The sequence below is a fragment of the Takifugu rubripes genome, chromosome 11 (assembly GCF_901000725.2).
Source record: "Takifugu rubripes chromosome 11, fTakRub1.2, whole genome shotgun sequence".
In the NCBI taxonomy this organism is placed as follows: Eukaryota; Metazoa; Chordata; class Actinopteri; order Tetraodontiformes; family Tetraodontidae; genus Takifugu; species Takifugu rubripes.
Genome location: NC_042295.1, coordinates 9,003,334 through 9,021,722, shown reverse-complemented (window position 1 = coordinate 9,021,722; position 18,389 = coordinate 9,003,334). Strand labels below are relative to the sequence as shown.

Here is an 18,389-nt window from a genome sequence, read left to right as displayed (position 1 = left end):
TAGTACTCCCCAGGGCTTGTTGCTTCCCACAGGAAATCATTGACTTCCACCCACTTACCGTTAATTCTGCCACTATTTAGGAGAAGAAATGTTACGATACATGGTGGTAACGGACCCGAACACAGGCCAGGACACAGTGGTGGGGAGGTCAAAGGCTTTATTTACAGGGAAGGAGAGCACACATTAACAGAAACAGTCCTCCTGGACCGCATGGGGATCGGGAGGCAGCGTCCGCCCGTCCCAGGTCCATCGGCGAGTCCCCAAACCAGACGCAGTCCCCCTGGACTTCCGGGAACTCGGAACACCGGTGAGTCCTCAACACGCTGCAGTCCTCCTGGACCGGCGAGGACTCGGGAGTCCGGCGCAACACGAACGTGCCCCGAGACACTGAGGGCAGAGGCAGTCCTCCTAGACTGCAAGGGGAGCAGGAACGGCCCTCCAGGAAAACTGAGAGCACGGGAATAGGAGCGGCCCTCCAGGGCAACAGGAACAGGAGCCAACACCAAGGAACCCAACCAAGCTCCCACACTAGACCAACAAACACACTCCCTAAACGAACAGACACCCCGGCACTGACAGGCAGGCACAACCTGCTTAAATAGGCAGCAAGATGTAAATTGCCTACAGGTGCGCCCACCTGCAGTGCCAGCTGCACCCAATTGTGCTCAACACCACACCCTGCAGGCCAAAGACAGACACAAACCAGAAATCCCAACAAGAAACCAGCCATGCCTCCTGTTTAGATATGCAGAGTATTTTTTATGTGGTCCTGGGCTCACTCAGTGCTTATTTTCACTTTACTCTTCCTCAGCTCTGAGACAGAAAGAAGCCTTTGTGGACCAACGTGTTACGACCCTCGTCTGTTCTGCTGTTGTGAGGGAACACAAACAAACACAGGTACCAGAGGTTTGTTCCTCTAGAAATATTTAGAATTCAATATTGTTTTCAATCTGTGAGCCAGTAAATCATATTAACAAATACTTAAAACCACGAACACCAAGTAAATCCCAGTTTAACTAGCACTGGTAGTAACAGTGAGAAATGTCTGCAGGATTGTCCATATGGGTTCTCATTCCTTCTGGTCTTAGTAAAAAATTAAAAATCAATGGATTAATTTAACTGGAAGATGTTTGGTCTCTCCACTAGACTTTAATAGATTACTTTGACCTGGACAAATGAGAACCTCCATGACCAGTTTGCACTGACACATTTTGGATCTACCCCAGGGAAATTACAGAGGCTACCTATGGTTTGACAGAAAATTCTACGCTCTGAAAGTGTTTTTAGTTCTTGCACGAGATAAAGATTCTCAGTAGGTGTAAACCCATCAATTATTTAATGTGGTTGCAATAAAACGAAAGCATTTTTTTTTCCTAACGCTGATTTCTTTTTTCATAGCTGCCTCTCCCCATCCCATTCTCTCCCAACCCTTAATTTCCCCTTTATTTTGCTGTCTTTAGGCCGGAGCGACATTGTTCCCACTGTCTACAATCCAAAAACACACACCTGCTGCGATGGCCGTCTATCTAAACGGAGGCCTGGAAAGAATCCAGTAAATAATTTATGGCCTTTTCTGCTGCTATCTGCTCAGCTTATAGTACAGTTTATATATCAGGCTAGTTAGTTTTTTGGGTTTTCCTTTTTCTTTCAGAAACCCATAAAAACTTGCAAATGTGCAAAAAGTAAGAAATTGAGAAAAAAGAGTTAGATTTTAAAAGATTTTTCTAAAAGGTCTATTTCTGAAGTGTCTGATCCTGTGCTGCCGTTCTTTCTTTTTTTTGCTTGGCTAAACAAACTGCTTCGGTGATACAGATAAGCTCAATGACATGATGAAGACGGCCTCTTTGCTGTTTTTGTTTTTCTCTTTTTCAGATTTTTGGCTCACTTGGAACAATCTGCTGTGGGGAAGATGTATATCAGTCCCAACCTGAGATCTGCTGCACTGGAAGCGGTGATGCTACCTCAGTGCGTTTTTACACAATTTCATTAAAGGACTAATGCAATTCTTTCATTCTCTGTTGGGTGCATTTGTGTTTGGGGGGAGGGGGGTTTGCTTTAGGAAATTACAGGAGTTACAGGAAAGTATGTGCAGCTCCAGACAGGAGCGTTGCGTAAATCTAGTTCATGGTGTCTAGCTCTTCGGTTTTTTCCAACTGTAGCAGAATGTTCAGACTGTGTCTCACTCGGCTTGTCTGTTTTGTACGACTATGTTTTTCTCTGCGATTGGATGGATTGCTGAATTCATCATTTTTCATGAACATGTGGCAAGCTGTGTTTCTGGAGGCTGCAGGAGGGGCCCTGGTAATGTCTCTGAGATAGGAAGGCACCAAGATGTGGAGGATTTTGTGTGAGAGATGGAGGATCTTGAAACTGTGCAGTGAACAGTACGACTGATAGATCGGGACCTATGAAGGACGGGGTGTTGTGAAATGAGATGTTTTCAAGCTTCTGCAGTCAAGAAGTGTTGAGTCATGCACTTGTACTTGATTAGGTTTTTTAGTCTCTCCAATGTAAAAAGTCTTTACTCACATGTTTGGTGCTTAGTTCTAAGTCGAAAAGTGAGGAAGATGGTTGGAAGGTGGAAGAGGGCCCTGGTGAGGGAGAAGGTTTTTAAGGTGTGAGAAGAAGGATCTGGAAATTGATAGTTGAGGTTCTGGAGGATGGAGGGGCATTTAGCAGTAAAGTTTTAAAGGCAGAGCACAGGAGAGGCTCTTGCAGCAGTCGAGGTAGAAAGTACTGGATTGGAGGCTGTTGATAGGGAGATGGAGAAGGTGGAGGATTCAATGGTCCAGGGAAATAGAGGATGTGGACAAGAGATGAAGAAGTGCACGCAGGTTGAAATGGGTGAAAAAGGGTGTGAGGAGTAACAGAAGTAGCATTGAAGAGAAGAAAGGAGACACAGATAAAAATGTTGAGGTTCGCTTTGGGCGGGACAGGGTGGGAAAGATCAGGAAAGCGTGTCATCAGAGGGACAGTACATGTTAAATGAATTAAAAATAAAGACTGAGAATGAGATGTTGTTAACAGTTTCTGTCTCTTTATCATTACCATCGATATTTCTTCACAGATAATCCAGCGGCGCCAAGGGACAGTGTGAAAACTTGACATACTTGGACATGGTGTGGACCACTACGTGTGATGATTTCAAACTATTTTTTTTTCTTTTACCAGTTTTAACTAGGTCAAAGGGCACTGACCCAATGACCCCAACAGACAGGACAAGGCCATACTCAAGGCCATAATAACTTACAACTATCAATATATGGCAGGAAGTTCACATCCAGAAATAACAAGGACAAAACTAGAAATGACCATTTGTCTTTCTAATTCTCTCAGTAAAAGCCCAGCACTCTCTCTTGACCCTAGCTGTTAATTGGTGACATGTGTTCTACATACTCTTTACATACAGTGGTTACAATTCAATAAAAATGGTATGTGTGTTGTTTTTACAGAATTCATAACCAAAGAACAAAGAAGCCCAACATTCTTCTGTCACTAATTTCAATCAAGACTGTTGTTCTCTTACAATAACTGTATGTTGGTAATAACCTTCATGTTTTGAGTGTTATTATCATTCTTATCGATAGTTACTGTATGTTTCTGCATGTCAAAAATTCTTTGGGTGCTTTTAGATGAAGAAGCTCAGGAAACATCTCCGCTAATCACCAGCAATGATACCTTTCCTCATACTCTGATAAGGATGAAACTAATATCTTATATGCACTGTATTAAGTAATATATTTATCCAATTTACATAACATTTGTTGATATTTAATAACTACCATCTTTTTAACCAGCTAAGGAAAAAAACGAGTTTGCAGCTGCATAGAGCAGACGTACATCAATCAGCCTGTCCAGTACAGAGCCCCACATCACAGAATTCCAGGGAATCTGAAAAGTCCTACCCCCCCATGTACCTAGTACTTAAAGTTTGGGATTGCTGAGAGTTTTATTTTGACTGAAACGCCCCGCCTTTTTTTTTTTTTTCAAAACCTCAGAAAGAATACAAAGAACGAAACCTAAAATCCTTATACCAATTTCCCCAATTACTTAAATACAGCACTCAAAAAATGAAGGGTTCCGCTGTAGAACATAAACTGATCTTGATATAGAGTCATTATGGAATGGAGGGGTCCATTTGTACTTTACATGTCAGTATTTTTTGTGTGCTTTCTTAGCTCACACCAAGTCAAGGCTGTTTTTTATTTATGTATATCTATATGTGTGTATCTATATATCTATCTATGTGTGTAGATAGATATATAATAAGATGCTGTAAACTATCCAAAGAGCTTGAATTAAAGTTTACATGTAAAAAGCTGTTTTGTGGTTGTTTTGTCCTCCCCCAAGCTTGCATAAAGAAATGCAGGCTTCTGTTTGTAATTATTTTAATTGGGCTGGGGGGGGTTTAATAAATAAAACTGAAGACATCTGGTAATTTTGTATCCAAAATGCACGGTGCAGCGATTTGCAAATTAAGCCTTTGCCAAACAGGCCTGTTGAACATTTGAGAGACATGACTTTCCACCACTGCAGAGCCAGACTTGCGTCAATCTGACTCACTCACACATGGAAAGTCTTCAGAAGGGTGTGAGCTGTCGAAGATTGTGGGTTTGGCTATTGGTGCAAAATATTTTGGCCAAACTCACAATCTTCAACTGCTGCTTCTGAGGACTTTCTTACCCCAGGAATGATGGTGAGATGTCTGTGTTTATGTTGAATGTCGCAGCGTCTCACCAAGACAAATTCCTAGTTTGTGTAATACTGTGTATTACATGAACAATGGCAATAAATCTGCTTCTGATTCTGTTGATAGAACTCCCCCATCCTGTCAGATCATTCCTTGATCACTTTTACATTTATGCTTAAGGATTCTTTTAAACTCAAGGACCGTCTTACTATAGCAGATGTCTTTCAGATAATGCTGTAGCTAAGTTTAAAGAAGCGATCCCTGTGCTAATCCCAGGACCACCGTGTGTTTCCCCAGGGATCAATCATTATAATCTTAGCCCTGCTGAGGTTGACTCTATTGCTGAAGGTGCAGCAACCTCACTGAGAATCACACTTGATTCTGTTGCCCCCCTGAAAAAGAAAATAGTAAATCAGAGGAGGTGTGCCCCCTGGTATAATTCACATATTAGGACCCTCAAGCAGAAAGTGCGAAGAGTAGAAAGAAAGTGGTATTCCTGTAAAATAGACAGCTATCATGTAGCCTGGAAAGACTGTCTAGCAGTTTACAAAAAGGCCCTTCGTAAGGCTAGAACAGCTTATTTTTCTTCTTTAACTGAAGAAAACAAGAACCCCCCCCAGGTTTCTTTTCAGCACTGTGGCCAAATTAACCAAGAGTCACAGTGTTTTAGATCCACGTATCCCTTCTTCCCTTAGTGGTGAAGACTTCATGAGCTTCTTCACTGATAAAGTTCTAGCTATCAGAGAAAAAGCTAACCATGCCATCCCAACAACTGGACCATCTGTCACGGACGTGATCAGGACCCGAACGCAGGCCAGGACACAGTGGTAAAATGGTCAAACAAGCTTTATTTACAGCGGGGAGGGGGCACACAAAGAACACGAGGAACACGGAGCACACGAGAAACATGAGGGCAGCCCTCCAGGGGCTTAGATCCCATCCCAAGACAGCTGTTTGTGGCGCGCACCCGACGGGGCTCAGTATACCTCTTCCCTAAATCTCAACAACGCCATCCCAGGAATTCCACCTGGAGAATTATTATCAAGGCCGCACAAGTGTTTTCTAGTGAGGGGAAGAGACTGGTCCAATGTACAAAATTAATACTTTTATTTCCAGATATCCTCTGACAATGATCGCTAAAATACACTGGGATTTTCCTTTACTGCCATTTCCCTTTCTGCCTGAGGGAGCCCAGGTGGAAAGGCTAAATGAGTTGCCAGCTCATTGCAGGCCTCCACCTGAACATTTGGGGGTTTCGTACTGTGCTCGAGGGTACCATGAGCTCTATAGGTGTCCTGGCACCTCCGCCTACTACCGGGACACCTTCCATAATTTTACCATGTTTTGTTCCACTTCTCAGCCCAGTCTTCTACACTCAGATCCCTCAAGACTTGCTCATTTTAGGCCTTTGCAGACCGCTAAGCTGCAACTGTATTTGGCTCGTTGCCTCACTGGCTCCTGTCTGCTGAGTCTTCCACTGTTGCATTCTGGCCACACACAGGATAAAGAACACATTAAATGTATTACGGCAAGGAAGGAATAAAGAGTAAAACACTGGATGAGTAACATCCTTGCAGATTTGGTCTGCAATAACAACAGGACATGGACACTACTTAATAACTGTAATGGACTTTAGGCTCTGTGTAACAGAAAAAGACTTAAACCTGCTCAAACATATGCTCCCCGCAGTCTTCATTTTTGATAAAACCCTGTCACACAAGACACAGCCACAATGTTCAAGGCTCATAAATGGAAGGCAAAGATGGATTATTGAGCTGGAGATAAGCAGCGTCCGTACACAGATCATTAAAATCTGTGTTAACGCCACCAGCAGCTCATCAACAGTACACCCTGTTTACTGCATGAGAGACCATGAAGAAAAGTGGCCCCTGCTGCCGCTGCCCGTCCCTAAAGCCAAGCAGAAACACTGCTCAGTTCTACCTGCTGTTTCTGCTTATTGCCCTTTACATGTTGGTCGGCGCGCTGGTCTTTTCTTCCCTGGAGAGACCGGCAGAGCTGCAGGCCCATCGGCTGTGGGAAAAGAGGTCTGAGGACTTCGCTCACAAACATGGAATCAGTTTGGGAGAGCTGAAGTCTCTGCTGCGCCACTATGAAGAAGCCAGAATTTCTGGGGTGCGCACAGAACAAGGCAGAGCGTTGTGGGACCTCCCGGGTGCCTTCTACTTTGTGGGGACGGTGGTATCCACCATTGGTGAGTTGAGGACACCGTGCTTGGGCTTCTCATTATTAAACGTGTCTGCTTTAATTTAACCTTATCATTTTCAAGTCTCTCCTTCAGTGATTTTAATGGCGCTGCCTAATCTGTTTCAGTTTTTACAACAACCTCTGTGTTTGCGGACTAAAGGTGCACCGCTAAAAATAAGCCTTGTGATGTTTCTCAGCAACAGGTTTCTCAGCATCATCTACGTCATTAAATGTTATGCACATTGTTTCAAACTCGCTTTTTCCTCTTAAGGAATGACTTCCTTTCATTGTGATTTTTGGCTTAACTTGTCGAAGCTTGTTGTTTATTTGCAGATGCATTAGTTCGATGACCTTAAAATAAATCATGTGCAGGTCTGGGTCTGCTCTCCAGACGCTGCGCCACAAAAAAGTCACATCCAGACACAACAAATAAAATGACGTCTCCACCTATTCTGTGTTGATGTTTTAGTTGGAATGGATGATTCTATCATCCTGGTTAAATGCTAGCATGCCTGATGGTCAGATATACTGGCGCTCTGTCAACACACACACACCCAAACAGCAAAGCATTATGGGAATTGATTAAATGATTTTTATGGCCAGTTAGTCGACGGTCTTAAACATACAGTAGAAACCATAGGGCTAATCTAAAGGATGAGTAATGGCCAGACATCCCTCGGAGTGTAACAGAGACAGAGAAATTGATTTAGAACATTTATTGCTGCTCTACGAACAACGTATCTGCAGATGTGCACATACTGTACATCGCCGTGGGGCCTCTGTGTGCTCCGCCGTTCTTTATCCATGTGAGTCACCCAACATCCTCACAGCCATTATGTGGAAGGTCAAAGTTAAATCTCTAATTTTAAAAAGTCCTTCTATATTAATAGTGAAGCATTGAAAGAGACAGGAGGGAAGCCAAGACCTCCGGGAAAGGGATGTTTGTCATTCGTAGTTGGTGAGAGTTTTAGTGTTTTTCTGATTCTGTTCCAACTGGATCAACTTGAGTCAAAACGCTGGACATTTGGTCTTTTGGTCGCGTTTTTTGGTTTGCTTTTTGGGGGTTTGTTGTCCGAGTTGTCCCGTCTGTAATTCAGTAGGTCATCAAACTTTCTGCAGCAAAAGCCAAACGTGAAGGAGCACTTTTTCACTTTTTTAAACACCCTGTGGAAGGAAAAGCATGTTCTCAGTCCCTGAGAGGTCAAGCAGAGATGACTCAACCATCAGTGTGGATGTGTGGTGAACCAAGATCCGTTTTGTGTGAAGTTTCTCAGGAAATGACTAATCCAGATGCAAGAAAGTAAAGGACAACCAAGGGTTAATTTCTTGAGTGGATCATCCCCATGCTATAGCAGCCATGATCCATGTCTTTGGTATATGGGTTGGTCTAAATCCAGGCGCCCGATGGGCGCCTTGATGTGTTGCTTCCCAAAACACTTGGATAAATATTCTCACAGATGTTCTGTCACTGGGCTGCTGTGCTGACCTGTCTGAGCACTCGCCGCTCCTCTGTCTCTCTCTCCCGAACAGTTGCTGGACGGGCGCCACGTTAGCCAGAGAATGCCGGGAGACAAGTTTAAACTTGATGTTTATCTGCAGTAGTTTGGGCTCAACTCACAGCTCAACATGAAAAGATGATGCCTTCTACAAACAATTAATCAGCCTGAACACACCTCAAAAATCTGTGATGGAGAACATCAATCAAGGTTTTTTCATGATCAGTTTCCTGATTTAAAAAAATCTGTGGCTAGACCTTGAACAGGGAATCTCAAAGGCCTGGACCAACTCTTAAATCATTAAGAACATGCCCAATTGAAACCAGACTGTGTTTGTCTGAGTTATTATGCGTTATTTCAGGAACCACTTCTGTAAAAGCTCTTTTGGCCTTACATGGTGAGGCGACATCACTATCCAAACCTGATCTTTAACAGGTGGCCTCTTTTACAGGATTTGGAGTGTCGGCGCCATCGACAGTTGCGGGGAAGATCCTGCTGGTTTTCTACGGCTTGCTTGGCTGCTCTGCCTCCATACTCTTCTTCAACCTCTTTTTGGAAAGAGTGATAACCTTGCTCACAAACATCCTGCTGCGGTGCCGCAGAAATGGACCTGCGGCCCAGGTTCAGGAGAAGAGAGCTGAGGGAAACAAACCACTGAAACCATCTATTTATCAACTGTCGCTCATCCTCTTTGCGGTAGTCATGCTGGTTGCATGTGCGGCTGCTTCTCTGTACTCAGCCATGGAAGGATGGACCTACCTAGAATCCCTTTATTTTTGTTTTGTGGCATTCAGCACCGTTGGATTTGGAGACTTGGTGAGCGGGCAGAGAGCGCAGCACGGGGAAACCCGGGCTTACCAGGTGGCAAACTGTCTCCTGATGCTCCTGGGTGTGTGTTGCATGTATTCGCTCTTCAACTCCATCGCTGTGATCATAAAACAAGCCCTGAGCTGGTTGCTGGGGACTCTGGAGCGCTTATACAACACCATAGGCGACTGCAGGCGGCAGCTCCGACCACTGTTTAAATTCTGCATCCCCGAGTCAAACACATGTTACTGTGATGACAAAAGCCCTAATAAGAAGCACACAATTGCTGTCTACAGTTCTGACCATGGCACATATGGTAAAGCTCATATAGTGACCATTAGCAACCGAAACATGACGTGAATGCCAACAAAACACTTTAGACCTTCAAGATTAGCAGCCCTAAAATACGGTGTTGTAATTGTTTATTCCAGATAAAACAGAATTCACGATTTCAGCTAATACAACAATAATTTCAATGCAGTCTTCAAGGATTTGGGGGAGCCTTCCCAAAAAAGTATGTCCTCAAAGAACAAAATCATTATTTTCCTGTCTTTTTTGGTTTGTTTTTGAATGAAGCTATTAATACCAACAATAAGCTGTAGATTAATGTCAAGACATGACCCAGTGTCAAAACACAGGCCCTAGAGGTTTAGAAGTAACTCAACATTCCACACAGAAAAGAATCTGCTGATCGTGGTGAATTTTTTTGATCATCTGGGCGAGTTCAACATTTGAAGTGATAACTGGAGCAACGACTCCCTCTGCTGGACGAGTTAACTCACATTTTCCTACAACTCATCTTTTATTTTCGGACGGGTCAAATGTTGCTGAACGCTGAAGTAACAGAGTGGTTTAATTATTTGGAATGTTTAATACGTGTTTCATACATTTATCGCACGCTCTGTTGCGATGTCCTTACGTGACCGTCTAATAATTAGGGATTTTGCCGTCTTCGCGTAGCCAAAACCAGATTTCTGTTCATGTGTATCATTAAGAAAGTTGAAGTTGAAATGAATAAAGTTACAGGTCTCACAATTCCTTTATAATTCGAAACACTTTTTTTTTTTTTTTTTTTTTTTTTAAAGAGCCGACCGCAGTGGTTTGGGCACCTTGCACACTTAGTACTTAGTATCATTTATAGGCACTGAGTAGGTTTTAACAGCTCGTAAACGGTTTTTGCAGCCATCCAGCTGTTTCCCCTTCTTGTTTGAGGGATTGAATAAGAGTCTACTGTTAATAAAAATGACATCTCTTTAAATTCTACTGTAGAATTGACCGTTACTTTCATTTAGTGCCATGAAGACCTGATTCCTGGTCCATGGCATACATACTGTTCTTTTCGGGTCTATGCATCGATGTTTTCCATTTCCGCTGTGACCTTTGTTCTCCAAACAAACCGTTGCCTATTGCAGCCTTTCTTAAACAAGCCGTGACCCAGGCTAATTAAGGTCTGAGAATCTGGTCTCTTTTCACTCTAAAATTGTACAAAACCAAACGGATGCAGGAATATTGCTTACACCGTTGGGGGTGTCACCAAGGGGGCCCAGACGTTTCTACGCCTCTGCACAGCCACGCATGGTTTAAGGCTGGCGGAGGGATACCAGCAGGCGTATCACGCACGCGTTGAGTTTCCGGGCAACTCTGCTGCGACACCGGTCAATGACGGTCCAGCGGGGGTTGGTGTGCACAGGTTTTCCAGGCTTAGCTTCCTCGGCAACGTTTTGGAAGGCTATAAGTGAACTGGAATAATTGCATCCCGAACACATCACTTCAACCGGGTTGCTTTGTCATCCTCACGGAGCGTTAAAAGTCGAGGGGACGATGGTGAGCATCTTATGGTTCTCGGCGTCTTCCAATCAATCCATCAGTGCCAGGTCGAAATCTTTTGTACTCCTGTTTTCCGCGGTGTTCAAAAATAACGTTGGTTGATTACCCCAACAATATAGGCCGGTGCTTTTCACATATTAATGTCCCGCAATATGATTTTACGTTATTGGCGAGTGTGGCTAAAGTTACGCAACCCGACGCTACACGTCGGTGTATATGCGGCATCTTTCCTGCTTTAATATTGTGTCTGTGGTTAATTTGCTTTGTGAAAAGGTTTCTACCCCCCACCCCCCGTTCTGCTCCAGCCCAGAAGCTCCTTCCTTCGTTTTGAGCCGATAGTGGGCGTAGCGGTGGTGGTGGGAGCTGCGTAAAAATAGACCCTTCGGTGCCGACGTGATCTTGAAAGCAACCCTGCTAATCTTCCAAGATGGTTAGCAAAAGTCTACCGACTGCGCTACTAACTGCCTTTTGGGACGCCGCAGAAGTTGCTGCAGCACGGTGGTACGCGTTGAATGTGATCTGACGTGCGCAACAAGCGCGTATGAAACTTGGATTAAATGAATTAAAGCCCACGGGCCTGTTGCCGAATGATGCCAGCAATGGTTGGATTTGTTGCATAACACCCCGACCATTTTGTGCTATATGATCCAGCTGACATCCTGCAACGTATTGCGCCACAACGCTGAACCGGAGCCTGCTCTTGTGGAGTGATCCACCTCCCTCACCCCCCCTCTCTTCCTCCCGCATTGAACCAAACTCTGCTTGGTGCAGTAGGCTTTCGGGACCCGCAGTGCACCCTATAATTTCAGCACCGAAACCATCCAAAGGAGCCCCGGTTTGGTGCGTCACCTGACGTCTATTTGACCTCGGCGTGCAGGGAAAGGCCGTGCGGGCTGTGACAGATCATTTAGTTCCAACCTTGAATCATGCAACATTGTCAGGGAGGAAATTGTAGTGTCTTTAGAGTGTGCTTGAACACTCATCTGCAGCCTCTGGAGGCTTTTGCATTCACTATGTCACTGCTGGGTGGGTTGGTTTTAAGTGACAGTGCAAATCTTCCAGTACTTTATTGGTTTGTGGTCTAGCAGCAAAAGGAAAGATAATGTCCTTAGATTTATTCTCTTCCTCATTAGGAAACGAGGTATTATTATTCATTAGTCTGCATGTGTTAAACAAAGGAGAGAAGTGTTGCATCATGCATTAGCAGCCCAGCGATTACATGTAATTAATGGTTAATTTCCCACAAATGATGCATTATTAGTTAGTTATCAGTGATTAGACGTGATGGACGGCACACGGCGGCTATAGCGCCGGTGGGCAACAGTTGTCAGAGGTGTTATGTGATAATTCATCAGTTTTCTACTCTGGTAAGGCGATACACAGGTGGTCCGTTACCGGGATGAGCAGTGTGCTACATCGGCGACCCTGTTCGTGCCTCACTAATTATAGCAGGCGTGTGTATTTTGGGCTGCCAGGTATTTATACCCGTCCCTCATTACTTTCTCAGTTTAAACTGAGTGGAGTGACTGACGCCTGTGGTGCGGCTGGTCCACCGACAGGTGGAAAGTTAATCTGTCTTAATACTCATAAGGAACATTAACGTTACCCCTAAAGTGTCCTGCACCTTCGAGTTATTTTATTTTTTTCTAAATGATTGCATAGAAAGGTTGAAACGGTTCACTGTTTGGTTAAGGTACACTCCGATGAGCGCATCCACTGATCACAGTCGGATAAATTAAAGGTGATTTAAAGAACCTAATAGAATTCTCTTATGTATCAGTTTCAAAAGGAATATTTGACTTTCAAAAGAAGGGGGGGGGGACTAAAAACATTAAGATCTTGGTTAAATTCTGTTTCATGGTTGAAATTAAAGGCGGATTCACAATAATTGATGAGTGAGCTGATTTTTTTAAAGTGTTTCAAAGTGAAAAACTGACTTTGGTGCATCCTGGCTTTGGTGCATCCTGGCCAAATTTGTAATGAGATGAGGTGTAATGGACGATGTCTTTCCCTGCTTGCACAGGCTGATCAGCTGACCGAGGAGCAGATTGCTGGTGAGTTGTTGCCTTAATCCTGTTTAGTTTTGCAACAATTGAATGAGAGTGGTTACAGATCCTGGTCTAGTTAAGGATTGAGCTAATTACAGGTTACATACGGCCTTCCCAGTCCAAGCGTATGGCGCATCTGTGGAACCCTATTTTAAATCTCACAGTTTTATATTTTCTTACGTGTCTGTAAGCACGTGTTTGAGGGAATGTTCCTTGAATTCTTCGCTTTGCAGAGTTCAAGGAGGCATTCTCGCTGTTTGATAAAGACGGCGATGGCACCATTACTACCAAAGAGCTCGGGACCGTGATGCGCTCCCTGGGCCAGAATCCCACCGAGGCCGAACTTCAGGACATGATCAACGAGGTCGACGCCGACGGTGAGAATCCGAATCGAAGGGAGATTCTAAACAGGAGCGCAGTTCTTCTTTTGGAAGTGACAAGTTTCTGATTGCGTGTCCACAAAGGCAATGGAACCATCGACTTTCCTGAGTTCCTGACCATGATGGCCAGGAAGATGAAAGACACCGACAGCGAGGAGGAGATCAGAGAGGCTTTCAGAGTCTTCGACAAGGTACCTTCTGCTGAGTCTTCAGAGCTGGCTAACAAAATATTTGGTGCGTAGCTGCTACTCGCTGTGTGTGTTTGTGCGCTTGGGCCTCGACGAGACTCGCCAACATGTTGTCACCTCCCACAAAATCTCTTCAAAATTTGACAGGCGACGTTACAGTTGCTGAAGGACGCACGACTATGAATCAGTTCAGCTCAACATAATTTGAACAGGACTTTTCAAACCAAATGAAAGAAACACAGGAAAGAAACTGTCCAAATCCCATTCAGTCAGTGATTAGAAAGGGCAATTGTGCTGTGGTGCGCAGGACGGCAACGGCTACATCAGCGCGGCGGAGCTCCGGCACGTCATGACAAATTTAGGGGAGAAGCTGACTGACGAGGAAGTGGATGAAATGATCCGTGAAGCCGACATCGATGGTGACGGTCAGGTCAACTACGAGGGTAAGAAGCTGCGTAGAACGCTTGCTAATGTTGCACTCTTCACCTTTTAAAGCCTCGTTTTCTGTTTCCGCAGAGTTTGTCCAGATGATGACTGCCAAGTGAAGAAAACACTGAATATTGAAGTTGATGTTGCTTGTCCTCCTAAGATCATTGTCTTTCAGAACCAAAAACAACGGTTATCTGATGATCAACGAAATTCCCCTTTAAATATTAATTTGCAACCAGTGCTTTGTTATATCCAAGTATTTCTGAGGTATCTGTAGCGAACGCCAACAGAATCGCCCCTAGAGCAGTTGCGGACCAAATTTTAAGGGGGCCTAAGCCCCCTACCGCTGACCCAGGTTCTGCTGAGCCACCCAGATCACGATTGGTTCCGAGACAAGAGCAACACTGAAAGATCAGGAGGATCTCGTGCTAATTTACAGATGTTGGCTCTTAAATTAGTTCCAAAGTTTAAGCACCAAAAAAATGTAACCAACCCTTCCTGCATGTACCACCTGTGTGGTAGTCTTGTCACGACAAGGAGGCTCTGATCCTGTCAGCAGTAGTGGTCAAACCGTGTACACATTGGAGGTATATACATAACCATATAGCTATATATCTGTAAAATCGGTGTCACTTTTGAAATAGTTCCAGTGTCGGGTGTCCATTGGTGCTCAGTTCCAGGTGAGCATTCTTATACCAGGAGAGTTTGGACAAGAAAGAGAGACTCAAACGTGCCGATGGTCGTTTTGCTGGCTGTAAGTTGCTGCAAACCAGAGTGAAGACGCTGAGGAGTCATGTCGAGTATTGTACAAACCCACGAGGACTGCGTTTGATACTTTTGCTCCGCAAAATGTTATCTTAATATAACATTGATGTAATGCTTTATAAATGTGTTCTCAGATATTCATGTGTTGACAACAAAACCCAAGTCACCAAATATATCAAGAAAATATATATCTATTAGTGTCGTAAACTTTGCATTTTGTTGTAGTAACCTGTGACATGTATTCTCTTGGCTTTTTAAATGTGCCATAATACTCTAAACATGCCTCTTGCATGAGGCGTAGGTCATTAGACTCAACGAAACGTGCATAATAGATTCATATGAACATGCATCTGACCATAGTTGCACTTTGATATAAACAATGTGGATATTACCGTTATTAAATGTCACCTGTTGCTGCTACAACAGTTCCTACGTTCTGCTCATCTCTTGTCTCGTCTGCCTGTAGCCCGGTGATCCGAATCTCCCTCTGTTGCTTTATTGTAGAGGATTACATTTACTTTACATTCACATACACTGCGGGTGTGATTTGTTTTATTTGGACTTTTACAGCAGGGCTCGGAGATGAGAGATTCCACTCAGCTCATGAGATGGGGTTCAGGTTTTTGAGTAGTTTACGAAGGCCAGTTGAGGATTCGCCCGCTCTCCTACAACTATGAACTGTAAATACTTTGCTGCTTAAGGTTTTAATTGTTTTGAACCAGACGTTGGAAGGAGACGATAATTCAGACTGTTGACAACCAAAAAGGATTTGAGAACTGAAAAGTTGTGACTTATTTTCCATACATCATTAAATTGACTGAGCTTTATTTCACCTGAACGTCCGTGCGTGTTTTGTCTGACTAAACCTCTGCTGCCCACGGTGCTGTGCTGCCTTTCACACACCTACAGACAACGCTCATGTTGCACTATTTTTTCCTCGCCGTCCCTCTGCCAAAAAGGAGAATTAACCGAGACGTTCTCAGATTAGGTTGTATCCAGTCCTCCATTGGTGGAGAAGCGATACCAGGCACAGGCTATATTTAGAGCCTCCTGAGATCATTCCGGGAGCCTGTGGTAATCCAGGTCAGCACAGGTCACGACCTCTTGCCCTCATATACTAAAGAAGCTCCAATCTCTTGGCAGGAAAAATGTAATAGCCAATGAGGCGAGCAGTAATCTGGGACAGGTGCATTGTACAGATACTAAATTCTGCAGCTAAAAGAATTAGGAAACTGCAGCACAATAAGTGCTGGACAGGAAGGTGTGATTATCTCTGCGGTTGGATAGAGGCTCAGTGCTGCAGTTTCCACTGTTGGATTATAACAGAATTCCCACACAAGCCAGCAGTAAGTAAAAGGATTTATTCAAAATTTTTGTGATGTATATACATCTATAGAAATTTTTAAAAATAACAAACATTTGCTCATGCCAAGGGTGGACTCCAAACTACTATCACATTTGTGAATCTTAAATAATTACTTGATTAAATAATCATTTTATGTTGTAATGACTCCGTCTTAACACTCGGTGGCGCTGCGCTTAAATATACCTCCAGCAAAAATAGGTCAAGTGGCGCGCGCCCATAGTAGCAGGAAGTGGATGGAAAAAATGGAACTCGCTCAGGGAGCCAGACTTTTCTGTGTTTTACGGAAATAAAATGTCACTAGAAAGAAGAGCTTGCTGTGCAGCTGTCGAGCTTTAAAAAGAGGAAATTCGATCTGATCTTCCATTTTACGGTTTGCTCTGCTGCACCACGCCCTCATTTGCTTCACTTTATTGTGTACACTTTGTATTGTTGCCTCACCAAATGTTTGCGGAGTCCTTCATTACATCCGGGGGGACGAAAGTAAACCACCCAGGCTCCTCAACAATGCAACTATTTTTAGAATTATTTATGTGCACAGTCCATTATGACCACAAAATAATTTTGCCAGTTTATTATTTTGAGTCCACAGAAAGCATATTTGCACATCGTTGTCTGTTATTTAGGCTTAAAACATTTTAAATTCTTTCTATGAATAAGTTGATGATTGCATGTATGTTCTCTTGTGCTTGACTAATAAACATTCTCAATCAATTTTCACAAGTGCAATCAGTATGGATTATTAAAACGGTGGAGGCCTCTGTTGAGATGGAGATGGCATTGAAAATCAGATTAGTGCTCATTCGTAAATGAACAGGAGCTTGCATAAACAACAAAACGTGGATGCAAAGGAGGTTTAAACCTAATTACAAAGAAGGAAATTGTCCAACTTGGAAATACATCAACGTGAGGAAGTACATTCCTGAAAGAATGACTCATAAATAAATTATGATGCTTCATATCCTAATTAATATCTAACTGTGGTAGAATAAATCAAAAAGGGCAAGGATAGCATAATATCACAGGTAAAGGTCTCCTAAACGTTTAAAGAATCCCAGAACTACATAGATACACTTTCTATAGTGTATGATAACCATGTTAAGCTGTTAGATGGTCTTTCCCCGTGAGTGACAAGAGTGACTGAGAACAGATGACTGCAACTCTTTGAAGTTCAGCTATTATGGTCGTACAGAATCAGACAAGAAAGACGAAGAGGAAGATTATTTTAGGCGCAAACAGAAAAGAGAACTTGAATTACTGTGACTTTTGATTTCCTGCTGACGGAGGAGAAGTGGAGCGATGGTTTCCCTTGTGTTCTGCGTTTCGTTGTGCGAAGCCTCTATTCAGAATCCGGGAGTTTTCTGCAGTTTTTACGGTTTTGATCCCTCAAAAGAAAAGTTCTGGCAACATTTACCATCTAAAGTGCTCATGTTAACAGATAGCAGGGCACTTATATTTACAGCACACAATTTAAATACAAATTACATGCTCGGGGGACAAAATCCCTAATTTGTGTATTGCTGAAAGATGTTGGCAGATTCATTTGGAAACAGATGTAATCATAATGTTAGCTGACATCCAGCGGAGGTCTGTTGCGGGTGAGAATAAATAGCATCATTTAAACTCCATTATGCCGTAAAGGACGAAGGTGCATTAGCAGCCTGGGCTCTTCTTTCTGTGTTGCTGGTGCCAGCTTCCTGTCTGCAGGCCTGGGGAAGCCCAACTTCTATTAGTGTTTCCTGAAAAGCTCTGTTTTCTGTCCCCACAACTATAGAAATTTCATTTATACTATATAAATATAAAGTGTGAATCAGGTGTTGTGGGTTTCTGTCTCACTGCCTCTATTTCACATCATTGTGGGTTAGGGGACATTGGTACGTCTCGAAACCATTCTGTTTGTTTCTGGTAAAACCAAACTCACAGAGGGAAATCAAATTTTGATGGCAATATAAGGAATTAACATACCAGAGAACGAAGGGTTAAATTAGTAGTCTGTATAAATGAGAGAAACTGTAAACATATGCTCATTTTTCACACACAAATACAAATGTTGGCTTCAACACAATCTTTGACCATAAATTTGCACTTTAATTGCCTTTTGATTGAGACGGCCTGCTTTTAAGAGAATGAATGAGTCACAAACCAAATTCCCAGGACTCCACATATTTCTGGTCAGCCTTTCATCATCCCT

General features: G+C 43.3%; 2 protein-coding genes and 1 long non-coding RNA gene across 4 annotated transcripts; all 3 read left to right on the top strand.

Moving 5' to 3' along the window:
* The first annotated feature begins 693 nt into the window (after positions 1-693).
* On the top strand, positions 694-4,095 carry LOC105417054 (uncharacterized). Of its 2 annotated transcripts, XR_003890138.1 has the most exons (5): positions 694-897; positions 1,461-1,552; positions 1,873-1,965; positions 3,068-3,119; positions 3,453-4,095. It is a non-coding gene; the product is annotated as an uncharacterized lncRNA (long non-coding RNA). The 2 variants fall into 2 exon arrangements; XR_003890137.1 differs by having other exon boundaries at positions 3,068-4,095.
* A 2,467-nt stretch (positions 4,096-6,562) lies between these two features.
* LOC101069835 (potassium channel subfamily K member 13) lies at positions 6,563-9,558 on the top strand. The gene is made up of 2 exons (XM_029844141.1): positions 6,563-6,902; positions 8,843-9,558. The coding sequence occupies exons 1-2, from the start codon at positions 6,563-6,565 to the stop codon at positions 9,556-9,558; spliced, it is 1,056 nt and encodes a 351-aa protein (XP_029700001.1).
* Positions 9,559-10,808: 1,250 nt separating this feature from the next.
* Positions 10,809-14,247, top strand: calm3a (calmodulin 3a (phosphorylase kinase, delta)). The gene is made up of 6 exons (XM_003968360.3): positions 10,809-11,022; positions 13,049-13,079; positions 13,307-13,450; positions 13,538-13,644; positions 13,949-14,084; positions 14,158-14,247. Exons 1-6 carry the CDS (start codon positions 11,020-11,022, stop codon positions 14,184-14,186), a joined length of 450 nt encoding a protein of 149 aa, XP_003968409.1. The 5' UTR covers positions 10,809-11,019; the 3' UTR covers positions 14,187-14,247.
* Positions 14,248-18,389: the final 4,142 nt, after the last annotated feature.

Excerpts from the sequence above, each read along its gene's own strand:
- LOC101069835 (XM_029844141.1), top strand. The coding sequence starts at position 6,563 with ATGAAGAAAAGTGGCCCCTGCTGCCGCTGCCCGTCCCTAAAGCCAAGC. Across the intron at positions 6,903-8,842 it reads GACGGTGGTATCCACCATTG|GATTTGGAGTGTCGGCGCCA; the intron begins GTGAGTTGAGGA and ends CCTCTTTTACAG.
- calm3a (XM_003968360.3), top strand. Across the intron at positions 13,451-13,537 it reads CAACGAGGTCGACGCCGACG|GCAATGGAACCATCGACTTT; the intron begins GTGAGAATCCGA and ends GTGTCCACAAAG. Across the intron at positions 14,085-14,157 it reads CGGTCAGGTCAACTACGAGG|AGTTTGTCCAGATGATGACT; the intron begins GTAAGAAGCTGC and ends CTGTTTCCGCAG.